Source organism: Fusarium redolens, assembly GCF_020744475.1.
Source record: "Fusarium redolens strain MPI-CAGE-AT-0023 chromosome Unknown BKA55scaffold_13, whole genome shotgun sequence".
Classification (NCBI taxonomy): domain Eukaryota; kingdom Fungi; phylum Ascomycota; class Sordariomycetes; order Hypocreales; family Nectriaceae; genus Fusarium; species Fusarium redolens.
The window spans coordinates 1,081,183-1,103,088 of record NW_025763676.1 but is presented as its reverse complement, the minus strand read 5'-3'; the positions used below and the strand labels follow the sequence as shown (position 1 = coordinate 1,103,088).

At 48.1% G+C, this 21,906-nt stretch overlaps 8 protein-coding genes across 8 annotated transcripts; 2 read left to right on the top strand and 6 right to left on the bottom strand.

The window, feature by feature from the left end:
• Positions 1-1,797: 1,797 nt before the first annotated feature.
• On the top strand, positions 1,798-3,541 carry BKA55DRAFT_518325 (alkaline-phosphatase-like protein; the record flags this gene model as incomplete). The annotated part of the gene is made up of 2 exons (XM_046188264.1): positions 1,798-2,337; positions 2,393-3,541. The coding sequence occupies 2 exons, from the start codon at positions 1,798-1,800 to the stop codon at positions 3,539-3,541; spliced, it is 1,689 nt and encodes a 562-aa protein (XP_046046563.1).
• A 550-nt stretch (positions 3,542-4,091) lies between these two features.
• Positions 4,092-5,996, bottom strand: BKA55DRAFT_542345 (Alpha/Beta hydrolase protein; the record flags this gene model as incomplete). The annotated part of the gene is made up of 1 exon (XM_046190476.1): positions 4,092-5,996. The coding sequence occupies one exon, from the start codon at positions 5,994-5,996 to the stop codon at positions 4,092-4,094; it is 1,905 nt and encodes a 634-aa protein (XP_046046562.1).
• A 1,281-nt stretch (positions 5,997-7,277) lies between these two features.
• BKA55DRAFT_596408 (NADH dehydrogenase 1 alpha subcomplex assembly factor 3) lies at positions 7,278-8,041 on the bottom strand (the record flags this gene model as incomplete). Its single annotated transcript, XM_046195940.1, has 2 exons — positions 7,278-7,486; positions 7,567-8,041. 2 exons carry the CDS (start codon positions 8,039-8,041, stop codon positions 7,278-7,280), a joined length of 684 nt encoding a protein of 227 aa, XP_046046561.1.
• A 558-nt stretch (positions 8,042-8,599) lies between these two features.
• BKA55DRAFT_542343 (ribosomal protein L34Ae) lies at positions 8,600-9,330 on the bottom strand (the record flags this gene model as incomplete). Its single annotated transcript, XM_046190475.1, has 3 exons — positions 8,600-8,788; positions 9,043-9,166; positions 9,293-9,330. 3 exons carry the CDS (start codon positions 9,328-9,330, stop codon positions 8,600-8,602), a joined length of 351 nt encoding a protein of 116 aa, XP_046046560.1.
• A 1,706-nt stretch (positions 9,331-11,036) lies between these two features.
• On the bottom strand, positions 11,037-11,544 carry BKA55DRAFT_542342 (uncharacterized protein; the record flags this gene model as incomplete). The annotated part of the gene is made up of 3 exons (XM_046190474.1): positions 11,037-11,236; positions 11,299-11,375; positions 11,408-11,544. The coding sequence occupies 3 exons, from the start codon at positions 11,542-11,544 to the stop codon at positions 11,037-11,039; spliced, it is 414 nt and encodes a 137-aa protein (XP_046046559.1).
• A 1,488-nt stretch (positions 11,545-13,032) lies between these two features.
• BKA55DRAFT_693285 (uncharacterized protein) lies at positions 13,033-13,659 on the top strand (the record flags this gene model as incomplete). The annotated part of the gene is made up of 1 exon (XM_046199894.1): positions 13,033-13,659. The coding sequence occupies one exon, from the start codon at positions 13,033-13,035 to the stop codon at positions 13,657-13,659; it is 627 nt and encodes a 208-aa protein (XP_046046558.1).
• Positions 13,660-15,996: 2,337 nt separating this feature from the next.
• Positions 15,997-17,900, bottom strand: BKA55DRAFT_649373 (uncharacterized protein; the record flags this gene model as incomplete). Its single annotated transcript, XM_046197272.1, has 6 exons — positions 15,997-16,181; positions 16,234-16,407; positions 16,467-16,587; positions 16,750-17,457; positions 17,501-17,565; positions 17,617-17,900. The coding sequence occupies 6 exons, from the start codon at positions 17,898-17,900 to the stop codon at positions 16,112-16,114; spliced, it is 1,422 nt and encodes a 473-aa protein (XP_046046557.1). The 3' UTR covers positions 15,997-16,111.
• Positions 17,901-18,863: 963 nt separating this feature from the next.
• BKA55DRAFT_596404 (uncharacterized protein) lies at positions 18,864-21,279 on the bottom strand (the record flags this gene model as incomplete). The annotated part of the gene is made up of 5 exons (XM_046195939.1): positions 18,864-19,259; positions 19,332-19,862; positions 19,922-20,534; positions 20,588-21,186; positions 21,235-21,279. The coding sequence occupies 5 exons, from the start codon at positions 21,277-21,279 to the stop codon at positions 18,864-18,866; spliced, it is 2,184 nt and encodes a 727-aa protein (XP_046046556.1).
• Between the last annotated feature and the right edge of the window lie 627 nt (positions 21,280-21,906).

Here is a 21,906-nt window from a genome sequence, read left to right as displayed (position 1 = left end):
CTCAGCCAGAGACGGCAGTACCTGCAAGGCACATTATCAAATTCGTATGAATTAATTGATAGACCGAAGGGTGTAGATATCAGAATACAACCAACTCCTGACAACTTTGGCAGTTGTCATCCTTTTCCGTACGCCGCACTCATAGAAATACGTCCTCCATCTTCAGCTTGAGCTGGTCCTTCTAAATCGACTTCATTTTATCGTACAAACGCTCTCTCTCTCAAACTTGTCTGTTGTCCGGGTGGTAAAAATACGGGTATCCAGGAACCGAAATAGAAGGGCATTCGAACCACCATCCAGGGCAGCAAACGCCATGTGTCAGAATTATTCGAGTGTTGTGCCAGCCAGCAACACAATGATCGGGGAGATTAAAGGGGAGCTCGTTCAGACCCTCTGTTGTCCAGGCATCTGGATCATTGATCCGGTGAATTTCTTCGTATACTTGGGGGCAGGATGTTTCGAAAAGAAGCTCTCCATAACATCCGCAAAGATTTAGGAATAAAACGTAACCGCACATGTGGGCTATTGAACTCTCGTTCTGGGGGCCTTGGTATTTTGTGCGCGCCCGTTGAGTAGCATGAGCGAGCCCAGAGAACGAGAAGCATAAGGATGGTCCTGGTAGCTTAGCTTGAGGCAAGTCGTTTGAGTCTCAGGACATATCATGGTCAGCATTTTGTGGTTGTCGGTAGAGATGAAGAGTGGTAGTTTGTCGTTCGTGGTTTAGACACCAGCTGCGAGCCTTCTGATTGTTTAAACGGGTTGCGCTTCTACTCCGTCTGGGGATCATTGTTAGTACCAGGCTCATGTGTAGCAACTTTCCGAACTGTTTGACAGCCGTCTTCTCGTGCCGAAAGCAACGTGCAGCTGGTTGCTCCGCGCCTGAATGGCGAACCACAAACCCCTCTGTGATACCAATCTGTCATTCTTATTCCGGCGACGATTGGATCTGACATGTCAACTTGAACTTGGCTTTTAGGCCAGGAGACCCTCAGTTCGGTTGGCTGTTTAGTATGGCCGCTCGGCCATCCACGAACGGGAGGAAACATTATGGCATGAGCACTTCATTCCTGAAGGAAGATATGGAAAACGATAGCATGTAGCCTAAACTTGCTATGGATTGACAGTGCAATGAACTCGGTGGAAGTACATGCTCGGTTCAAGCTTATACCAATAAGCTTGAAATTTGAGTTATCATATTGGACGGGTCGTCGCGAGCCGTCACAGCCTGTTGAAACAGCCGTACGGAAGCCGGCTCTACTTCTCAACAAGTGAAAATGAGTGCCGTGAAAATGCGAGTCAGTAGAGGTTAAAGTAGAGTTCCTTATTAGAGTTCAACTACCGGTAAGTAAGCACACGTGAAGAGTCAAATGCTTATTCGAAGATCATCCAGAAAAAAACAAAACCCCATGATCTCGATTTCATTAGAGTTATGCTCGCGTGGTCAAGATAAGATCTCACCATTGGTTATCTTCTCCAAATACTGATTATCAGTGAGCAATAGGCCTTCATCCCGCTCCACCCACGTGAACCACTGATGTCACCCGGTCCACTGATAATGGAACTGTAGCCCCCTGTAACAAGCTCTGGAGCTACCCCCGCATAGCTCCAACTCGTAGTGTCGCATAATGTCATAATCGCCCATCCAACCATTTTCTGTTGTCTTGTTGCACCTTGCACAACACTCATCCTCCTTCTTACGCGGCCAGACACCGTACAATGGTTTGTCTCTCCTCTTCTTTCCTTCTACCTCAGTCCGAGACTTCTCTTGTCATCCCACGTTTTCCTTTTTAGCTGACAATGTCTTCTCCTCAGGCCAACGAATGCGATCCTCTCTTGTCCAGCCCCGGTGACGGCCGCTCCAATGCTCAGGCCGATAAGGCCGCCCGGAACTCGCGACTACGTGAACTCGGCCTCTTTGCCTGGGCTCTGATTGCCACTGCTGCTGTTATTGTTGTTGCTATTTGGACTCAGCATGAGCAACAAATCAAGCATGATCACAACACGCCCGCCTCTAAGCGAAACCTCGTCTTCATGGTGTCAGACGGCATGGGCCCTGCACCTTTGTCCTTGACGCGTAGCTTCCGACAACACGTGGAAGAGCTTCCCTTCGGCGATACCCTCACTCTCGATAAGCATTTCTGGGGCACGAGCCGGACTCGCTCCAGCAGTTCCCTGGTTACAGACAGTGCTGCCGGTGCTACAGCCTTCTCCTGTGGCAAGAAGACCTACAATGGTGCTATCTCTACACTCCCTAACCACGATCCTTGTGGAACCGTCCTAGAAGCTGCTAAACGTGCTGGATATCACACTGGACTTGTTGTCACAACAAAGATTGAGGTATGCATGATTCGAGGGTAACTAAGTCATTACGAAGCTGATCAAGATTCTCTAGGATGCGACTCCAGCCTGCTTCAACTCGCACGTGGTTCTCCGCGAGATGGAGGATGAGATTGCCCTTCAACAGATTGGAGAAGGCGTCCTGGGCCGAACTGTTGATCTGATGCTTGGTGGTGGCCGCTGCAACTTCCTGCCCAACAGCACAGAGGGTAGCTGCCGAGCCGATGACACGGATGTGGTCAAGATTGCAAAGGAAAAGCACAACTGGACCTACACCGACAACCGCGCTGGCTTTGATGCTCTCAAGGGTGGCAATAACGTCAAGCTGCCTTTCCTCGGACTCTTCGCCCCAACTGACATCCCCTTTGAGATTGACCGCCGAAACCACAACGACGTCTACCCCTCGCTGAGCGAAATGGCCAAGACTGCTCTTCGTGCTCTTGAGAAGGCTACTGAGAAGAGTGACAAGGGCTTCTTTATCATGATTGAGGGTAGTCGAATTGACCATGCCGGTCATATCAACGATCCTGCAGCTCAGGTCCACGAGGTTCTTGAGTATGACAAGACATTCCAAGCTGTTCTCGATTTCATCAAGGAGAGCAAGACTGAAACTGTTCTTGTCGCAACCAGCGATCATGAAACCGGTGGTCTCGCGACTGCGATTCAGGAACCTGGTCACCTCCCTGTCTACAACTGGTACCCTAAAGCCCTTGCGAATGCTACCGCCTCGGCTGAGTGGCTTCACGCCAAGCTCAACACACACCTCGCCTCCGATTCCAGCATCAAGAAGAACAAGGAGAAGCTGAAGAAGTACATCAACGAGGAACTCATCATCCGCGGTCTTGGTATCTCCAACGCCTCCGATAAGGAGATCACCACCATTGCTGATCACCCTGAGAGTGCGCTCGTCCTCTTCTCAGCTCTCATCTCCCTACGCGCTCACGTCGGTTGGAGTACCCACGGCCACACTGCCGTCGACGTCAACATCTACAGCTCTGGTGGCCCCCGAACAGAGAACATCCGTGGCAATGTTGAGAACACCGATGTTGGCAAATATTTACGGGAGTATCTTGAGGTTGATGTTGATGCGATAACCTCGGAACTCAAGGAAAAGATGAGCAAGGTTAATGTCCAAGACGTTGGCATGGAAGCCCTCGACGAAGTTTGGTCTCTTGGCAACAAGTACCATGCTATTGCCGTCTAATGGATGTGCCGCGTTTTATAGAATGATGATACGACTTATATGAGTCTAGCAAGAGGTGGGTAGGGAGATTGTAATCGAGACATGTAGAGTGGTATACCCAATCTAGATTTACTCATTAGCTTGCCTATGATACATTTGAACTTTTTGAGTTTTCAAATCAATGCAACCACAGCAACTTCTTAGCAGCTGTCTGGTGATATGCTCGCCCAACAAATATTCCCTGCAACTCTCATGAGATCAAATTGTCAGATTCATCATAGTCATCCCTGCATGACACCAGTGGTACCGAGCCTAAATGTATTGGCCACTTCATTCCAATACAGAGCCTAGAAAGTGGGTGTAATATCATGCCTGTTAAGCGCCTACTACAATGCTTAACTACAATCAAAACATCGAATAGTCCATTATCTATACTCTAGTTACTAACAGAGACCACCGACCAGACGCCTGCTTGTTAATTAAACCATGACCCATAATCAACGCTTCAAGCCAATATACTCCTCGCTTGTGGTCGTTACCCCTTAACCAAACGCCTTTCTCCCTTGATCAATCACGACTGACTGGGAGGAACTGAGTCAACATTGTATCGCACATACAACCGATCCAGAAAGTGCGAGTGGCGGATCCCATTAGGCCTCGCTTTGGCAAATGTGTCGATAGCCTCCTTAACGCCGAATCCGCACCGCTCAACGAGATAACATACGATAAAGTATCCCGTGCGGTTAAAGCCGTAATGGCAGTGCACTCCAATAACACACTGCTCGGGATTGGTCCAGTTCTCAGCGGTAGCGCGCGCAGTCTGCTTTTCTCTGAGGTCGTCAACTAATTTAATGAAAGCTTCAACCTCCTGAGCCTGAGGAGGTATCTTCGAAACTGTGGGGAACTTGTGATAATGGATTCCAGCTCGATCTAAGCCGCGAGGGTCATAGACAGGCTGGTCTTTGGAAATATCAATGATATCTTTGACAATAGAACCCCATTTTGAAACAAAATTCTGTGGACAGTGGACATCGTCCGCTTCACGAAGCGTCTTGAGTGCCCGGAAAACAGGTTTTCCAGCAGGTCCGATCGGCTCGGATACGGGGTTGACAGATTTCCATTTGTTGAGGTTCTTGACGTCCCATTTTCCCTCACGGGAGAGGTATTGTAATTGCCAGGCCAGGGAAAGTCTGCCAGTAACGTTTGTGGCAAGGAAATCGGAAATCAAACCCGCGACGGCACGAACTGAGCAGGGCGTGTATAGGACAGCGTGTGTTGCCGGTGGCGGCATCACGATGGTCTTTACCACCTTTTTGGGGTGGTTCGGTTGCGCGGGCAGTTCAGTCATAGTCTCGTGAGGGGTTGAGGGATCATTGGGGCTGTCCTCTTCTGAGCTAGGAAGCGTAGGAGACTTGACCTTTGTGAAGTCATCATCATTGAGGTCTTCAATGGCTTGTGGCACATGGTCCTGTAGTCTTGTGGAAGTACTTACGGGGGCAGCAGCGTCGACGACAGCATCAGGTGTCTCTTCTGCTGCCCCTGACTCTGGCAGAGTCTTCTCAGGGTCCAATGCGTTAGCAATCTTCTTGACTTCCTCAGGTGAAACAACAGTGTCCTCCTTAGCACCTATCAAAAAGACGGGGATATTTAATCCTGCCCAGACCTCCAGGGTCGGGAGACCGCCTCTGGGTCTGCCATTGTGATAGATTGGCAGGGCGCCATTAGCCATACGTCTCCAGACTGGGGTTCGACTCTGTTTGTTAAAGCGATATTGGAGTTTCCGGGTAGCCTCGTCGGCATCCTTTCCAACAAAGCGCCTGACGCTGGCACTGTTGGGGCCTCCCCGGCCATCCCAGGCTCGCCACAAATCAAAAAGCCATCCCGGAGTCCAAAGTGCCCTCCTAAACCACCATGTCTTTGATTCATCAGGAGGGCTTGACACAGGGCAAATAGCCACCAACCCTACCACGTACTCGGCTAGCGAAGTTGTATGCTCGACTTTCGTGTTGGCCAACTTAGCAGCGAGAGTTGTCCCCATGCTATGGCCGATCAGGACCACTCGCTGGCCTGCGTCCTTGTCTCGGTAGTCCTCAATGATTGTTTCCAAAAGCTCTACCAGAGCATCCGTCGTGTAGGCTTCCCAATCGGTGACCGAGAACTCAGATCTGCCACAACCGGGGTAGTCGATTGCCATGCAAGGGGCCTCATCCACCAGACTACTTAACAGAGGATGAAACTGGGCAACAGAGCCGCCCAGGCCATGCAGAAACACCAATAGTGGTAATGGAGCAGGTTTTTTGGGTAGTTGGTCTGCCTTGGCATGTTGTCGGTAGAAAACTCGAATTCCAGAATATTCGAAACGACTTGTTGTATAGGACTTGAACTCTGAGTGATCCCTCAGCAAGGTCGGGTCCGTGAGGTGAGGGTCAGTGGAGTCAACATCGTCCTGTTGGACGGTCGCTGCAGGAGAGGCCATAAGTGCGTTTGGGGGTTATACTCCAGGATATTGGTGGAGGCGTTATAAGTTTTTTGCGGATTTTATAGATTGGATAAGAAAAGAGGAATTGAGTCTTGATTGGGTTTGAGGTTAGGTCGATTGTTTTTAGTTGTATCAGAGATTGAAGCTGTTGTTGAGTCACCAACAAGGTATTGGTATTACACGAGTAACACCAAGTTCGCGTGTTTCTCCGACCACCGCAGCCGTCTTCATACAATCGACATGGAATATGTCAATAGTGCAACGCCGGAGAGACTTGCAGTTTCATGGAGAAGCTCAGTTGACAACAAGAACTTGAATAAGGTAGTCAACGATCCAAGGCCCAGCCAAGCTTTTGAAGTTCTTCGACCCTAGGTATGTGCCCCACGCGAACCGCGGTCAGGGCGCGCCAAAGAATAAAAATTGCGTCGAGTGTGACCTAATAATGTCAAAATTCGATGCTGAGTTCGATGTTGTGTAGCTTTGCTAGATTGATATTGATGATGAGAATGGAGATTTGGTTTTGAGTAATTGACAAAGTTCAGGGAAGCAACCAATTACACAATTGCATCATACCTTGTGGGCGAATGAGATCGCCATTGGGGGAGCCAATTATTTGTGCAGGAGTGAGGCATGTTGCACAGGGAACCTACCCTGAATTCAGATGATGGAATTTTTGTGTAGAATCTCCAAGAAATGCTTCTGCTTTCATTATGATTCTTTTTAAGGTTTCTATCATTAAATTCAAGTGGGCTCCAAGCATGACACTTTCAAGAATACCTACCAATCTATTTTAGTTTGTCAATTTACGTATGCATATCATTCAGTTGCTTGAAATGGTGTAAAACTATCGATCTATCACACTAATATTTGTTGTCTCATCTATCCTAAGCATATTGCAAAATTTTAACCACATATCAATATTATCTACAGAAACAGCCGGGTCGATCTTTGAACATTCATGCACAATGAATGCAAGTGCTCTGGTTGTATACATAAACCTCCGTCCCATCTTGTATACTTTAGTATTAAAAGCCTCTGACCTCGACTGTTACCACAGCACATAGCGAATGTATATTCCCGAATTAGACATACGATTATATAAAAAAAGGGGGGTTTTCTTAATCCCATTCCAAGTGCTTTACGTGAGCAAAATAGTCAGTTCGAGACCTCGCCATTTCCCTGCTTCATGATGGCGAATATATGCAGCATTTTGCCCTCACATTCATACTCTTACAATTAAAATACACTTTCGAAATGCGCCTCTCGATTCGACTGTTTTTATTCCGCTCCAACCCCGTCCTTCCATCCAATGGGTATCAAAGCAGCTGCTACGTTCGAAACGCCTCGTTCTGTGGCCAACAAGTTGAACTGCGCAGCCGCATTTCTCGTGTCTAGGATTTCAATTCGCATACCAAGTTCCGATATAAGTCGTCTCGTTTCGGGTGCCAATGGCATAATAGATGGGCCGACTCCAATGATCAGAAGATCTGTAACTCAATTAACAAAGAGCACTCTCCTCAACGAAATCAAATATGCCATGACATAAATGGCGAGAATGGACACATACCAGGTCGGGGCCATAGTAGATCAAATAGCGCAAATGCCTTTGGTGGTAGCTCAAACTGGCCCTTCTTGTTGATAAGGCTCATTGAGCCCTTGGCCTCCCACGGGCGCCAGTTGAACACCTCGCCATCAATCAACAAAACGCCATTACCGCCCGTTACAGTAACACCGCTGTTCAGCCCAAAACCATCATACATGCACACGTCGACCGAAGTTGAAGGCGCTGGAGTGTTGCCGAGCACGTCGAGCTCGGCAAAGTCGGTTGGGGGAGGTTGCGCTGGTGGCTGTCGGTCCTTTCTCCGGCTCGGAAGGGTGTGGAAGAGTCGACGACTTGATGTAGAGGCTTGAGAACGAGGTGAGACTGTCGAGGTGGCGGCTCTGAAAGCTGTCGTCGCGGATCTAGGTCGCGGCGTCTGGATGAGAGCTTGGCACACTGCTCGTTGTGCGCTGCATGGCCGGATAAGACTTCGTGATGCCATGACGGAATGCAAATTGTGACAATATCGCGGGCTTCAAAGGTACAAGGTTGTGGTGGAGGGAAAGATTTCTCGTTTCGATGTAGGAAGTGGAAGAGACCATCCAAGTAAGTGGGGGATAAATAATTTTAGCACGTCATGATTTCACCTCGCCATATTCAGTCTACGTGTTTGATATTACATAAATGGCGAACCCGTTCAAACGATAACAAATCAACGAGACGCATATTCACAATCCAAGTGGATGTAATTTGAACCATTTGGCGCCGATAACTTTTATCTCACTCTCATGGACATGATTTTTGACACCTTCGCCACACCAAAAATACTTCATCACTTATGCAGACAGTAGCACGGTCCATGCCAGCTTGATGTTCTTTTCTCATTCAAGTCACCAAGAGGATAGTAGCAGTCCTAAGACGGCGGACGGCCAACCATTTGGCCCCGGCCCGATGTATCATGCAGTCCCTTTTTGCCTAATGAACACCAAAGCAATGAACCGAGTCCTCAGAGTTCCTTGCCTTTCCCACGCAAAGCCTAACCCAGCAATGGAAATTGCACTTATTTCTTCTTCTGGCTCTGCTCCTGCTCCTTGAGCACCTTCTTGACGATCTTCTGCTCCTCAATGAGGAAAGCTCGAACGATACGGTCGCGGACACAGTTACCGCATCGGGAACCACCGTAGGCGCGCTGGACGGTCTTCTGGGGCTTGGAGATCTGAGAGTACTCGCGGGGTCGGAGAGCGGGAATCTATAGGAGGATTGGGTTAGTTCCGATATTCCATGGTAGGTCGATAATCCTTTGCGACAGAGGGTTGAGACAAAACAGGAAGCGGTTGGTCGAATGGGTCATGCCAGATCTCCCTCCTCCCGTGATATGTGAAGCCCTTGGCCTTGATGTTACAGCCTCTTGTTGCCTCGCATGCCAGCCAGTATCCGTTTGTCGTTCTCGTCTTGTCTCATCCCTCACATTGCAGAAAGACTCGTTTGTCTTGGTCGACTTACGCCAGAGAGCTTGGAGCCGCAATCACCACACTTGGGGACGGTGCCTCGCTTCTTGATGTGCAGCACGCGGAGCTCACCACCAGGTGTGCGTACGGTGCGGGTGATGTTGGAAGATGTATTCCACCTGGGAGCATGGTTAGTTCCTGATCGTAAGGCCGAGTCGAAAGTATAAGGCTGTATGGCGAGAACCAGGATCTCGACATATTTCGAGATCGAAAAAAACTCGACAGCTTCGTAGGAAAGAACTCACCCGTTGCGGCGGCGGTAGGTGACTCTGTGGTTAACCATTGTAGCGGCTTGGTGATTTGACTGAGCTGCTCGGGTTAGTTGGTGTTGGACGTTGGACGCGAGAGTAGGAGAGGAGATTTCGCAAAACACTCGAGTTGTGATAATTCTGTGTGGGTGTGTAAAATTCGTGGTGGGGCTAGCGTGATGAGCACGTGACTCAGCCACGAGTGGCTTGCAGTGTCGCCAGCCGCAAGTTCCACTTGGATACAAAAGATAGGTCCTTTAGGTTGCTTCATTTAGTTGGTCGTGAGCTGTGGATAGAGACAAGCAACATGCTGCATTTGTGTCAGTTTCGCAGAAACGGAGCATACCTCTGTGCTTCCCGAACTCAGGAGAACGGGTTGAGTTGAGTGAAAAGCATTTGTTGTTAGTCAATGGATAAACGGTGCGCTTACAACAGTGGAATGCATCCAAATGGTGAATCAGGCTTTGCTTTTGCAAACGCCCGAGAACTAAAAAACTCAGTATAAGTCGTGGATTGACTCTTTGGAAACTGGCTGTTCTAATTTGTAATTTATTCTGAACTAATATATGTGGTGCCAATTCTTGTCCTTCCTCCATGCCTGGCCGAGGCAATCTACTCGCGACCGATCTCAAGGCCAACTCAACTACTTATATTCAGATGCATAGAAATTTCGTTTTGAGGTATTACCAAATACAAAAAATGATATCGATATAGAGATACTGAGTTTTAATTCGCTTATTTCTGAGTCTTGAATGAAACTGCTGCCACGTTCCCCTCATCATAAGTCACGATGTGAAACTCGATAGGTTCTCAGTATAAAATGATATCTTTGTTCTAATACCCATTTGGAAATAATGATAGTCCACGGAGGATGAATGGACCACCAATATTCATCACCAATACTTCTGAGTTCCCTCTCCTGAGCTCGTTGAGCCTTTAGCTGAGGTTGAGAAGCATGAAATAAGACTGGGTGTCATTCACATGCAACGATTTACATTGGCCGGAGGTTTATCCATTCTAGGTGGTTCTTGAGAGCCTTCAATCAACTGATTTTGCGTTCATACTTCCAAGCCAATGGGGAATATAAATTGAGTGTTTCCACATTCTGAGTTCTTCAAGCAGGGGGTTCAGGACCTGTCAAATACGCTGAAGTAGGCATAAGAATCGTCAGCCGTGTGGTGCCATTAGCGAACTAAAAGTTAATATAAAGCTAGGAAGGAAATCCAGTCTCAAAACGGGAGAAACGTGCTTCCAAGGACCCCGCGGCCTTGGATCAGATCTCATGGTGTGTAGTCGAAGATGATCAACCTGTCCCTGCCCTGAAAATAAAGGAACAGTCATGTTAAAACTTAAGGGGCTACTTCTCTCTCCTCCTCAAATTACGCAAATCAGGACACTTTGACTGTGATTTATCATAAACTCTTAGGAGTTCCCCGAAATCTTGTTCCCTTTTTCTGAGCTTCTGGCTGCCTTATCGTCAAAGAAGTAACATCACAATCCACGTTGTCGAAGTATCGCCAATAAGCGAGGCGGCAACATTTGCATCTACGATCCAATGGACCGAGGATAACAATGTCCTGTACTTTGTTCTAAAACTTCATGATATTGATCTACCGTCTTTCAGTAATAAAAAAAACTCTGGAAGCGTTCCCCGCACCACTCTTGCTCCTATCACATTAATGTCCCGATGATGTAGTAAACCCGTCCATGAACGCCTATGCTATATGTCCCATGTATCTCGTTATTCTTCATCCATTCTGAACCAGTCTGGGTGGTCATAATATTCCCAGGTCTTGATACCTGTGGGCTCTTCCTCTTTTCTCTTCTTAGCCTGCACAAAAATCTCACGACTTTTCTCATCGCGCATCAAGTCGGTAACCTCCTTGATGTTGGCTTGCGCTTCATTAACTGAGTTCATGAAGGCTGCAAACATGACATCGGCTATACGTAGATGATGGGTCAGCCCAAGATGTTTCAGAGTACGAGTGGACTAGGGAGCCTACGTGAAGGTTGCTTTTGCACAAGCGGCTTGATCATCTTGGGGATGGTGTCGTTCAACTGTCGGACCTGAAACAAGAGCCTGATGAGCATGTTTGCATCTCGTTTTCTCACGTTGAAAGCGACGTTACCTTGATGTGCAGAAGCTTGAGCCGTTTCATGGCTTCCTCGAGGCGCGCCTCATCCCAATCATCCTGCCCGGCTGCATTTGGCGCCTGAGCCTGATTGTGAGCGGCAGGCTGCTGGCTCATGTTTGCGAATGGGGTAGGAAGACCGGTGAAAGATAGGGTATCAAGGGTATCCAGAAGTTGATGGTGTTGAGGAAGCAATACGAGATCGCAGGTGGCCGAGCGAATGAGAGGCTTGCGTGAAGAATGGGGAAAGGATCAGACTGGCAAAAGTGGACAGGGCTCTATTTTTATTCCGAGATGGATACAAAACTCCAACAAAAATGGTCAGTGCTTGCACTGTAAACTTTGTTGACGCAGGGAAATATTCTAGAAGTAAAGAATGGATTGGATGGATGCATACAAAAGTTAACTGAACTGTGTCTTATCGTCTTTGCCTTGCTTGACGTGGGGCAAGCGTGAGGGAAGGGAAGAAGCTTTGACGTTTAGATTCCCGTTGGTGCACCCAAATTCAATGAGACCGTAGGCACATGGAGTTGAAGGTAAGGTAGTCGAACCGTTTTGAGGGAACGAGTCTCGATCGAGCAAGGGACCAGGAACCAGGAACCAGGAACCGATGACCCGTATAATGGGACTGCAACTGTAGCTGCAACTGAACTGAACTGAACTGAATCCGTCAGAGTAAGCCCGCACCGTGTCGATAGAGGTGACATACACCCAGTTCTTTGTCTAGACGTGAGAATTGTCAGTGTATCACCGTCATCAAGGAACAAGTTCTAAGAGAGAGACAAACACCTCAATGTTCATGAAACAAGTCGAAGCCCGCACTGCTGCGTCTACCCGTATCAACCACCAACTCTAACGCTCTATTCAGCCCGTCCGTCACGTGCTTGGCATCCATACAAACAGCTTTGAAGCCTCAAGCCTGAAGCTTCTTCACACCCCCTTCGAACCGTTTCCTCGTTTCTACCTCGAGAACCTGATTTATATCAAGACCCAGTGCCTCCGGCAAACACATCTCTTTCATCGCAAGCCTGCAATCATTCTTGCTACTGTAAATATAATCTCTCTCTTCCATCGTCGCACCCGCGAAGCTACACAAAGTCTCCATCTCAATCTCTCAGCACGTTACTTGACCCCTCCACACCCTTCTCTCCGTTCATACTGTCAGGTACCTTACCTCACCTTGCTCTGCGCGAAGCTACCTCCCCTGGTTTGTGCTTGTTGACGTACAAAACAACGCTTCGCAGCATCCATCAGGTACGTAGATTGCACCCTACTGTCACCTACGGCCCCGCCTTTCTGCAGGTCTGGCCTCTGAATGGCCCGCCTGCCCGGACCGGATCAACACTAAACCTTGTTAGGCCCATACCTGTATCACAGTTAGAACAGTGCGGGAACGTCGAACCCAGCCTTTTGCATATCTGCCTGTATACTACAACATCGCGCAAAACCAACAGCATCTCTCGTCTATTCGCGATCTCATTTTACGCCTCGCACCCAGTCTTTTTAAAGCACTCCGAAGCCTTTTTTTCTTGGGCAAACTTATTGCCCTCCCCGCTTTATCTAAACTTTCCCGTCACAACCGCCACCCTGGCTCAATCACTCGTCATGCCGAATACACCACCTCCAGCGCTATTACCCCCACCAGAAGGGATATTTAGGACCTTTGAAGATTTGATGGCTTCCGTCCAGCGCGTTGCGAAGGACCAGGGCTACGGAATTGTCAAGCTGCGCGCTTCAAACTACCGCGACGGAAAGCCCACCCGTTACGACCTCGTTTGCGACCGCGGTGGTGTCAAGTACAACAGCACTGCCAAGAAGCGCAACCCTTCGACGCGCAAAATTGATTGTCCCTTTCGCGCCAAAGCTGTCTGCGAAGTTCAGCTCGGAAACCAATGGCGCTTTGCTATCCAAGAGGGACGCCATAACCATGAACCGCGAGTTCCCGCTGGCACGCCTGGCCAGGAGAACGCGCCGCTGGCTACATCGATCCGATCCTTCACTAATAAACTCGACCGCTTAAACCACGATATGGCCCAGGGTCTAATGCGCATTGAACAGCGCCTCGATAACATCGAGAAACGAATGGACAGTCTTGAAGCCCGTGCTGGAGGCGGCTACGAACCACGCTTCCAGGCTATCGAACAAAGACTCCAGGGGATGGAAGGACCTCGCATGGATGGCATGGGTATGGACGATGTCGAAACACGTCTTCTAGCCTCGACGGTAATGTAGGAAACTGGCCAGATAGGTGCGGACGCGCGACATCTCGCCATGGACGATCACCAATGAGTATCAACATACCTGGTGGATCTGTCGGAAACATCAACGCCTACAACGGCGGCGGAGTTCATATCAACAAAAGTGGTTCACAGCGAAGTGACTTCTCAAAGTCATGCGGTCGTTGGTGGTTCTCAAGGATTATTGCTAATGACAAAGTACGAATTGTTCAGGGCGTTTAGGGAAAGGAGCCTACAAAGTTGAGGGCTGTGTGAGATTACTACTACCCTTCGTGGGGTTGCGCGCATGGGATTGATTCGTTTGTTCTGTTCTTTTCATCTTGTTACTCTTCTGTCTCTAATTCTTGGTACGAGAGGACGACTTTCTTATTGTAGAGAGATAAAGTCTAGTGTGTACATTAACAGGTCGGCAATTAGCCGCGTGATGTTTGACAGATTACCATTTGCAATCCTATCAACCATTGTCGACATGTTCTTTTTTTTGTTTTTTTTGTTGCCGATTTTGCCTTGTGCTCCGACTTGATCTACAGTAGATGCTGCTACCCGTCTCAAGCTTGGCCATGTCTTGAAATACTCACTGACCAGGGCCGCCGAGCTTGGGCCCTCTTTAACGCACGTTTTCCATGTGGTATTCCCCTGGTGGACATGGCCATTGACGCCTCGCACACTGTACAATGGGTACATGCCCTTGTTCATCGAAGCAAATAACGTTTTCTGGTGAACTCTGGATCACAACGGCCCCACGCATTCGACAGATCTGTCTGCGTGGAGGACGATGCTGCTGCTTTTTATGACATTTCTCGGGCCCGAGCTTACGAAGGCCGTTGTAAATGTCATAATATCTTGGTGAGTGTTGGTTCTGGTGTTGGTAAGGAGGTGTTGGTCTAGTGCTGAGGCTTGAACGTTGTGTGACACAGGCACGAGAAGTATCGGATGCATAGCGGAAGAATCAAGATCCAAGCAAGATCTGAGGGCATTACGATCGCCTTTGTTCTATAATGCTGGGTTGCATTACCCTTGGTTTGAGTTCCGAGGGGTTGACAATGCAGTCGCAACTTGATTGAGTTAGTAGTAATGGTGCATCAACAATGCAATCACCTTGTGAGAACGCTGGTTGACCCCAGAGCCTGATGTCAAAGGAGACCTCTGTTTCCATGAGCGGTTCTCATTCGTCACTATACGAAACACTGGAAGACAATTCAGAAATTGCAGAAAGGCGCTTGGCCACCGCAACTCATGGAAACATACATATGACACGATGGTACAAACGGCCGACGCTAGGTTTGAAGAGTGCCGCCTCAAACGCTGACAGACAACGGTTGATCAAACATGACTAGATTCATGGCGGTTGTGCAAGGCGACTGACCGTTGGCTGACACTTGCGGCTGAGAGACCTCAAGTCTGTCGAGCCTGAGAAAATCTTCGTGGACGTTGCTAAGACATACAGACACATGTAAAAGCTAGGCAGCCTCCAAATGTCCGCCACGTCACTTAGTCAAGCTGACCCAAAGTTGATGAAGGCAGAGGTGAAGGTATTCCGCTATTGGCTGCGCATTTTCACGCCCGGAGATGTTCGGAGTTGCAAGCATCCGTGGACCTGTAAACACCCGTGTTATAAATTCGTGGAAACTAATCGCACATAACAAGGCATTGTTATGAATGCAAATTTGTGAGATACGGCGGCTACATGCATTCTGCCGCGTGGATGGCCAGATCCGCGGCGCCTGAATTTGCAAGGGCCGGCACGCTGTGAGAGTGACTATCCTAGTGTTTGTGCGCCGAGTCCATCACAAGAACGTAGCCGAGATGTCTTGTGTTACCTGGTGGCGTCGGCCGAGTCCTTATAGGAGTAAAGACCCCGGCGTTGACGATAAAGAGGAGTTTTTGATGACATCTCGAGATCTAATTTGAAATGCCTGGGCCAGTTAGACCAGTACTGGTGCTATTTTTTTTTTACTTTTTTTTTTCTTGAGTATTTGGTGGCTCGCTGATAATTTTGGACGCTTGCAGAGGCTTCGCAGGACCTATAGACAGGGGCTGACATATGGTTGCTTTTGTCACCGCGGGTCGAGTACTGTGCTCGGCCGTGTTGGGGCAGTTGGACTTAAAATCGAGCCCTGTTGACTTGCAACCCAGCTGCATACCCGTATTGTTAGCAGAGAAGGCCAGGGGCCGCTGAGTCCCGAAACTTGGGCTGCCAGAACTAAATGATTGACTCTGTATGAGGTCAAAAAGCGTGGGGAAATATCACAGAGAGAATGAGAATGCACTGAAAGAGAAAACCACAAGAGCTCAACGTCTGTATGGTCTTGCAACAATATTACTTATTAACCATCAAATACCTATTCGTCTAAACTACGTCTACATCATGAATATATGTGAACCGAGATGCATTACCGCATATTGGTTTGCAGCTCTGTCGGAGATTGCCTCAAACCCCATACACCTCACTTAGATGAGGTGCAAGTTCCGAAGCCACTCTGGCAGCCAGTGCCACAGTATGCGCTCGTCTTACCACTAGATACATCGTTAGAATCAAGATAGTAACGGGGTGATAGAAAGAACTTACCAGTTTCCACCCTTGGAGCAGCAGTCTCCGTATGTAGAGCCCTTGTAAGTCTGGTGATACTTGTCTCCGCAAAGGCCATTGGCCGAGACAATGAGAGCACTTCCAGTAGTCCACTTGTTGCACTTTCCAAAGCCGGACTGACAACCGCCGTCACAGTATCCGGATGTTGAGCCGCTGTAGAAGAAATAGTTGGTTAGTGGTTTGTCTGGTAGGGGCTGGCATTGAAGACTCACCAGAAGCTGTTGTAAGAGCAGCAGTCTCCCCACTTGGATCCGGTGCACTTGGTGCCGCCATTCTTAGCACCGCATGAGCCGTCCTTGGTAGTAGGAGCGGTAGAGGCAGTAGGAGAGGGAACTGTTGAACATGTCAGCACTTGATTTCTTGTAACTGTTTGGATTCAAGATAAAGCTCCGAAACAGCCGAGTGATACCACATGCTCAAAGAAACTCTGTGGTACATCGGAGCATATCTCGATGGAGGATATCGTGCAGAGAAAGTACTTACAAGGAGTGGCACTAGATACAGGCACTGAAGGCTTGAAGTTAGGATCAGTGACATACCAGTTCTCACGGGCATCTCCAAGACACTCTCCGACGGGGACGGCCTTGTATCCCCTGTCCTTGATGGTCTTGATCATGAAAGCAGTGAGGTTGTAGGTGGTTTGCTCCTGGATATCGTGGCTGAGTTCGATATAAGCATTGGCCTTGGTATTAATAGAAACACTGTTGGAGAAGGTGTTCTTGCTAGTCTGGATCTTATCAGGAGTGTTGTTCTCGAAATCCTTGGTATCGAGGTTCCAGTTGCTAACGTGGTAACCAAGCTTGGTCGCATAGTCAAGGCAGCTGGAGACTCGGTTGCAGGTACCGTACGGAGGACGGAGGTACTTGGGGAAGAACCCGAAGATGTTGCGGAAGGCCATCTCGTTGTAGATGATCTGCTGCTGACGGACCTCGTCACTTGAGGCAGTCAGATCCTGGTGCGACCAGCTGTGAGAGGCGAGCTGATGGCCTTCGGAGTACATCCTGCGCAGGATCTTGGGCCAGCCTGTGGTTTCATCATCAATCTGGCCCTTGCCAAGGTTGGTACCAGTGATGGAGAATGTAGCCTTGATGTTGTTCTGCTTGAGAACGTCCAAGACTTGGTCGGTGTACTTGTAAGGGCCGTCATCGAAGGTCAGGGCGAAAGTTCCGGGAGTAGTGCAGTTGTTGATATACACGTCTAAGTCTGGTCAGATTGGCTTTTCAAGTAGTGACGATTAGATACTTACTATAAGGGACCTTGCCAGTGGTTGATCTGGGAATGTTGGCTGTGGTATCACCCTTGGGCTTCTTGCTGAACAGGAGTTAGGCCAGGCGCCGATGTTAAGTTCGGAAACAAACATACCTTCCATCACAGTTGCCGTTGCTATAGTCCATTTGGCATTGTGGTGAAGTGCAATAAGGCGAAGTGGTGCCACAGTAGCCAGCGGCAGAGCAACATTGTCCCGTGGGACACGAGCCAATATCCTTTCCACAAGAGACTCGCTTCTGAAGTCCTTCAGACTGAGTTGAGGCGTGCTCATGACGAGCAGCGATGTTGAACTCGGCTCCTTTGCGCCTGACCATGAAGTCATCCGCAAAGACCATGCTCGGCAGAGCAGCCAGCGATAGGAGAGTGAGAGACTTCATTATGAAACACTAACAATTATCCAAGGAATCCTTTAGTGCTGAAGAGATAAAGACTGAGGATCGACACACAAGTGTACCAGAGCTCGTAGATATATGCAAGTTATATCCATGACGAATCTTTAATTCTAGACTATTGAGTATTTTAAATCCTTGATGCCTGCCAGACATCTTTAGGACGGTTCTCGATCCGACCAACAGGCCTTAATGACGAGGCCGGCGTTACGGATGTTTTCCTTTGTGGATAACAAAGGTGAACCATTGACGCAAAAATCTTTTTAGTCTTGTTGAGTCCTATTTTCAGCGCCAACAACAATGACGAGGCGTTGCTGGCGTTGACGCTTCCTCCGGTAAAGACTCTCAGTGGGCTCACGCAGTGATCAAAGAAATGGTTGATTATACCATTACTGATCGACTGTTGACAAAAGGAGCTATAGTACAATGAGAAAACTGAGCGAATTTGGTCACTCTGCGTCATGTTGGGATCCCAAACTTGGGATCCCATACATCATCAACAATGGCTTGTCTCAAACCGAGTTACCATACTTGGAAATATTTACCTGATGGCGTTTTACACCACCCCTTGTTCCTGGCAGTAGCCGCACTTTACCAGGAGAGGTACGGGATCGACACGTTTTTCAAGGAGTTTCTGGACCGCCGCTCCCGATTCTAGCGTAGTGTTTCTAGACTTTGAACTATATAAATTTAAACACCAGCCTCTCGGGTGGTGGGTGGGGAGCTGAAGATCGCGCTTTGATGTGGTTGACGACGTTGAAAGACGCAGTTTGGAAAATTTACAGGGGTGTCTTTGTTAGACTCGAGGCTCAAGCATTCGATAGATCTGAGAATATACACGTGGATGTGCACCCCGACTTTAGGCTTAATCAAGGTTAGGATCAACATTTAGAAGTTTTAAGTCTATCGTATTGTGGCTTTGGCGTCAAACTAGTGCAAACTATAACCGAACTACCGGTGTTGAGCAATTGGAGGCACGTATACTACTGTTGGCCTCCAGATAGCTACTCCCGCTGCAGTCTCATCAACCTGTTTACTTCCATTATTCAGCTGTGGTGAGGCTGAGCCACTTCCAGACTCCTCCAGTCTTTGCTTTTCCTGAACTTGGTCTTCAGGGGTTTCAGCGATGACCTTCCTAGTTTTACCCCAGCCAAAGCTATCCATGTTAAAAACTGCAAAGACCATGACTGCAATGTTCAAAAATGGTCCGAGAACAACGAAGATGAAAAGACCGAAAAGATACTGGAATCTTTCCAGCATTGACTGAGGGAGCCAGACAGCCATGATAACGTAGTAGATGAGTGGTACGATCATAATGCCTGCAAAGGCCATGATGATCCACCATGGCTGATGCATAAAAGCAACGATCATGCATCCGATAGAAGCAATTACAAAGACATTGAGACATCAAGTAAGGACATTAGAAAAAGCGAGAATTCGTTCCCACCATTGGCAGTGTCTTGCTGTCGCCAACAGCAAATCATTGCTTGTAGCTCCAAGGGTCCATCGACGTCGTTGAGACAAGAAAACACTCCAAGAATGAGGTACATCTGTGTACGCTCGGGCTCTCAAAGCCTGTCGAGTTTGCGCCTCTGGGAAGGTTGTGAGAAGCTGACAGATATGATTTCTGACTTCAGAAGCAGTGGCTCGAATGCGTGTGATCATGCCATCGAGCGGTCTAAGATAATATCCAAACAGCTCAACAAGGACCTTGTCACCGCAAGTCATGTCGCAGAATTTTAGTAGCTGACAACATCCTGGCAGGCATGAGACCTTTTTTGTGGCAATGGATTGGTGCAGTCGTCTCAAGCCTTGAGCAATTATGTATTCGGCATTCTGATAGATTGACCACAGATTCCAATTGCCGTCCTTGAAATCAACTGCAACATAGCCACAAACGCCCACCGTATTTGGGTATTTTGATTCTTTGAGAAGCTCTGAAATGCAGACCTTGTCAAAGATGGTGTCTGCATCCATGCCAATCAAATGGTCCACTTGATGACCCTGACCTCTTGTGTAAGCCAGTCGCTCATTGAGAGCAGAAATTGAGAAGAAAATATTGTCGTGGGGTTGGTTTGTCTGATGTTGAACTTGTACAAAAACGACCGGATAACAATGAGGCTGTCGCGTTTCCCCTGATTTTTCTCTTTAACGATACAGTAGAAGGGGACGCCCTTATAGTAACCCCATGAGACCTCAACATCCATGGCCTGACCATCCCAGGCTCTATAAGCTCTGGTGATCTTCTCACGGTGGAGTTTCTCGACAAAAGTGTCTTCATTGAGGTACTGGGCTGTCGTTTTCTCCATTCCAGGGCCGCGGACACGGCCGTCGCAAATAACCATGATACCCCTCTTGTGGTTGTCAATACCAACTTGATCAACAAGGGAATCAAGAGACTTGGTACATTCTTCCAGAGTTTCGTTATAGCAAGGCATAATCATGATGAGGTCCTCGAGGTGATCAGGCTCAATGATCTTCTCCGCAGAGATGAGATTCTTGAGAGTGATACAGATGATGGAGGCGATCATGATGCAGTTGAGGACAAGGGGGAATGAGATGAATGGGATGTAGACATAGTAATAGCGAGGCCACCACCAAGAGGCAAAGATGAACATAAAACTTTATAGTGTTAGAACCATATTTATCTTGTCGAGGAGTGTTGAGAGACTTACTTGACAGAAATCAGAAACGCAGTCATGATGTGCTTTTGCCGAGTGACTTTTCTCTGACCATACTTCCTCAGATACTCATCCAAGTTCTGGGACTCAGAGTCAATCTCAATCTTGGGGGCAGGAGCGGAATTTTCCTTCAGGATTGAGTTGCGGGGAGAGGTTTGAGTGGCAGTGGCAGTGTAGTCAACAGCCTCAACCAAGACATCTTCAACGCTGTACGCCGACCCACTATCTCGTCGTCGAGCTACTGGTTCAGGTAGCCTCGGGCGAGGAAGAATGAGGTCTCTTTGATGAGAAGACTCCCCAAGAGAAGGTCTGCTTGGCTTGGTGGGTGGGCTGGATGAGAATGGGGAGATGGGTGTCTGGTCAAAGGAAGACTTGTATGAGAGGGAGGAAGTGAATAGTGAGGGACCAATGCTTTCATCAGACGACATTCCATCGTATTGACTGGTTCTCTCTAGGATCTCACCCAAGGATACATCATAAAAGTGACCATCATTGTCCTTGAGAACATATTTGTTGTTTGACCCCTTGGTGAAGAATGAGGGCAGGGGAGGATAGCTCTTTTCCTGTTGGGATGGACTTCTCCAGGAGGTACTCTGTGGCATGTTAGAAAGATCCCACTAACGAAAGAGAGTCAACTTTACAGTCCTCTTAGCATTATCAGCTTCCGAAACATGTAAAGTCACCATGGTGTTGGTAGTACAAGCAGACGGTGGTTCTTGGAGCAAACGAAAGAGAACTTAGAGCAGATAGCAAGGAGCAGACGACTTCTACATCAAGAGATGAGTTATACTGAGACTTAAGCTTAACATAAGCATCATTATTCGATCTTTGACCCCTAGCAACAAAAAACCACTCCTGTCTCTTCCGCGATCGAGCTCCATGTTGCCCGGTCTGCCAACTTCTCACCGTCAACTCTGACGCTATCACGAGCTCGGACATCTTCCACTGACGTCGATCACCTCCACGCCTGAATCAAAATTTTCTTTTCAAAATCGCTCAAAGGAGATTATTCTGTGTTTTTACCCCTATCACCAAGTCCAGATGGGGCTTCACCTTGCACTGAGGTGGTTATCCGAAGTTCATCGAGATGATGATCATGACCAGATTAGTAAACCCGCTACTAAGTATTTCGAAACACAAACTAAAGAAGAGCAGTTTGCTAATCAGGCAAACGTAATGTTCTAGATATGGCGATATTTCGGAGTGTTATCCAAAGCTACTTTCTTCTTCACCACAGATACCTACCGTAGTGTCTTATTGCTCTCCGAAATTAGACGGCGAAGAACGTTTCCAGCCTATGAGAGAGTCCATCA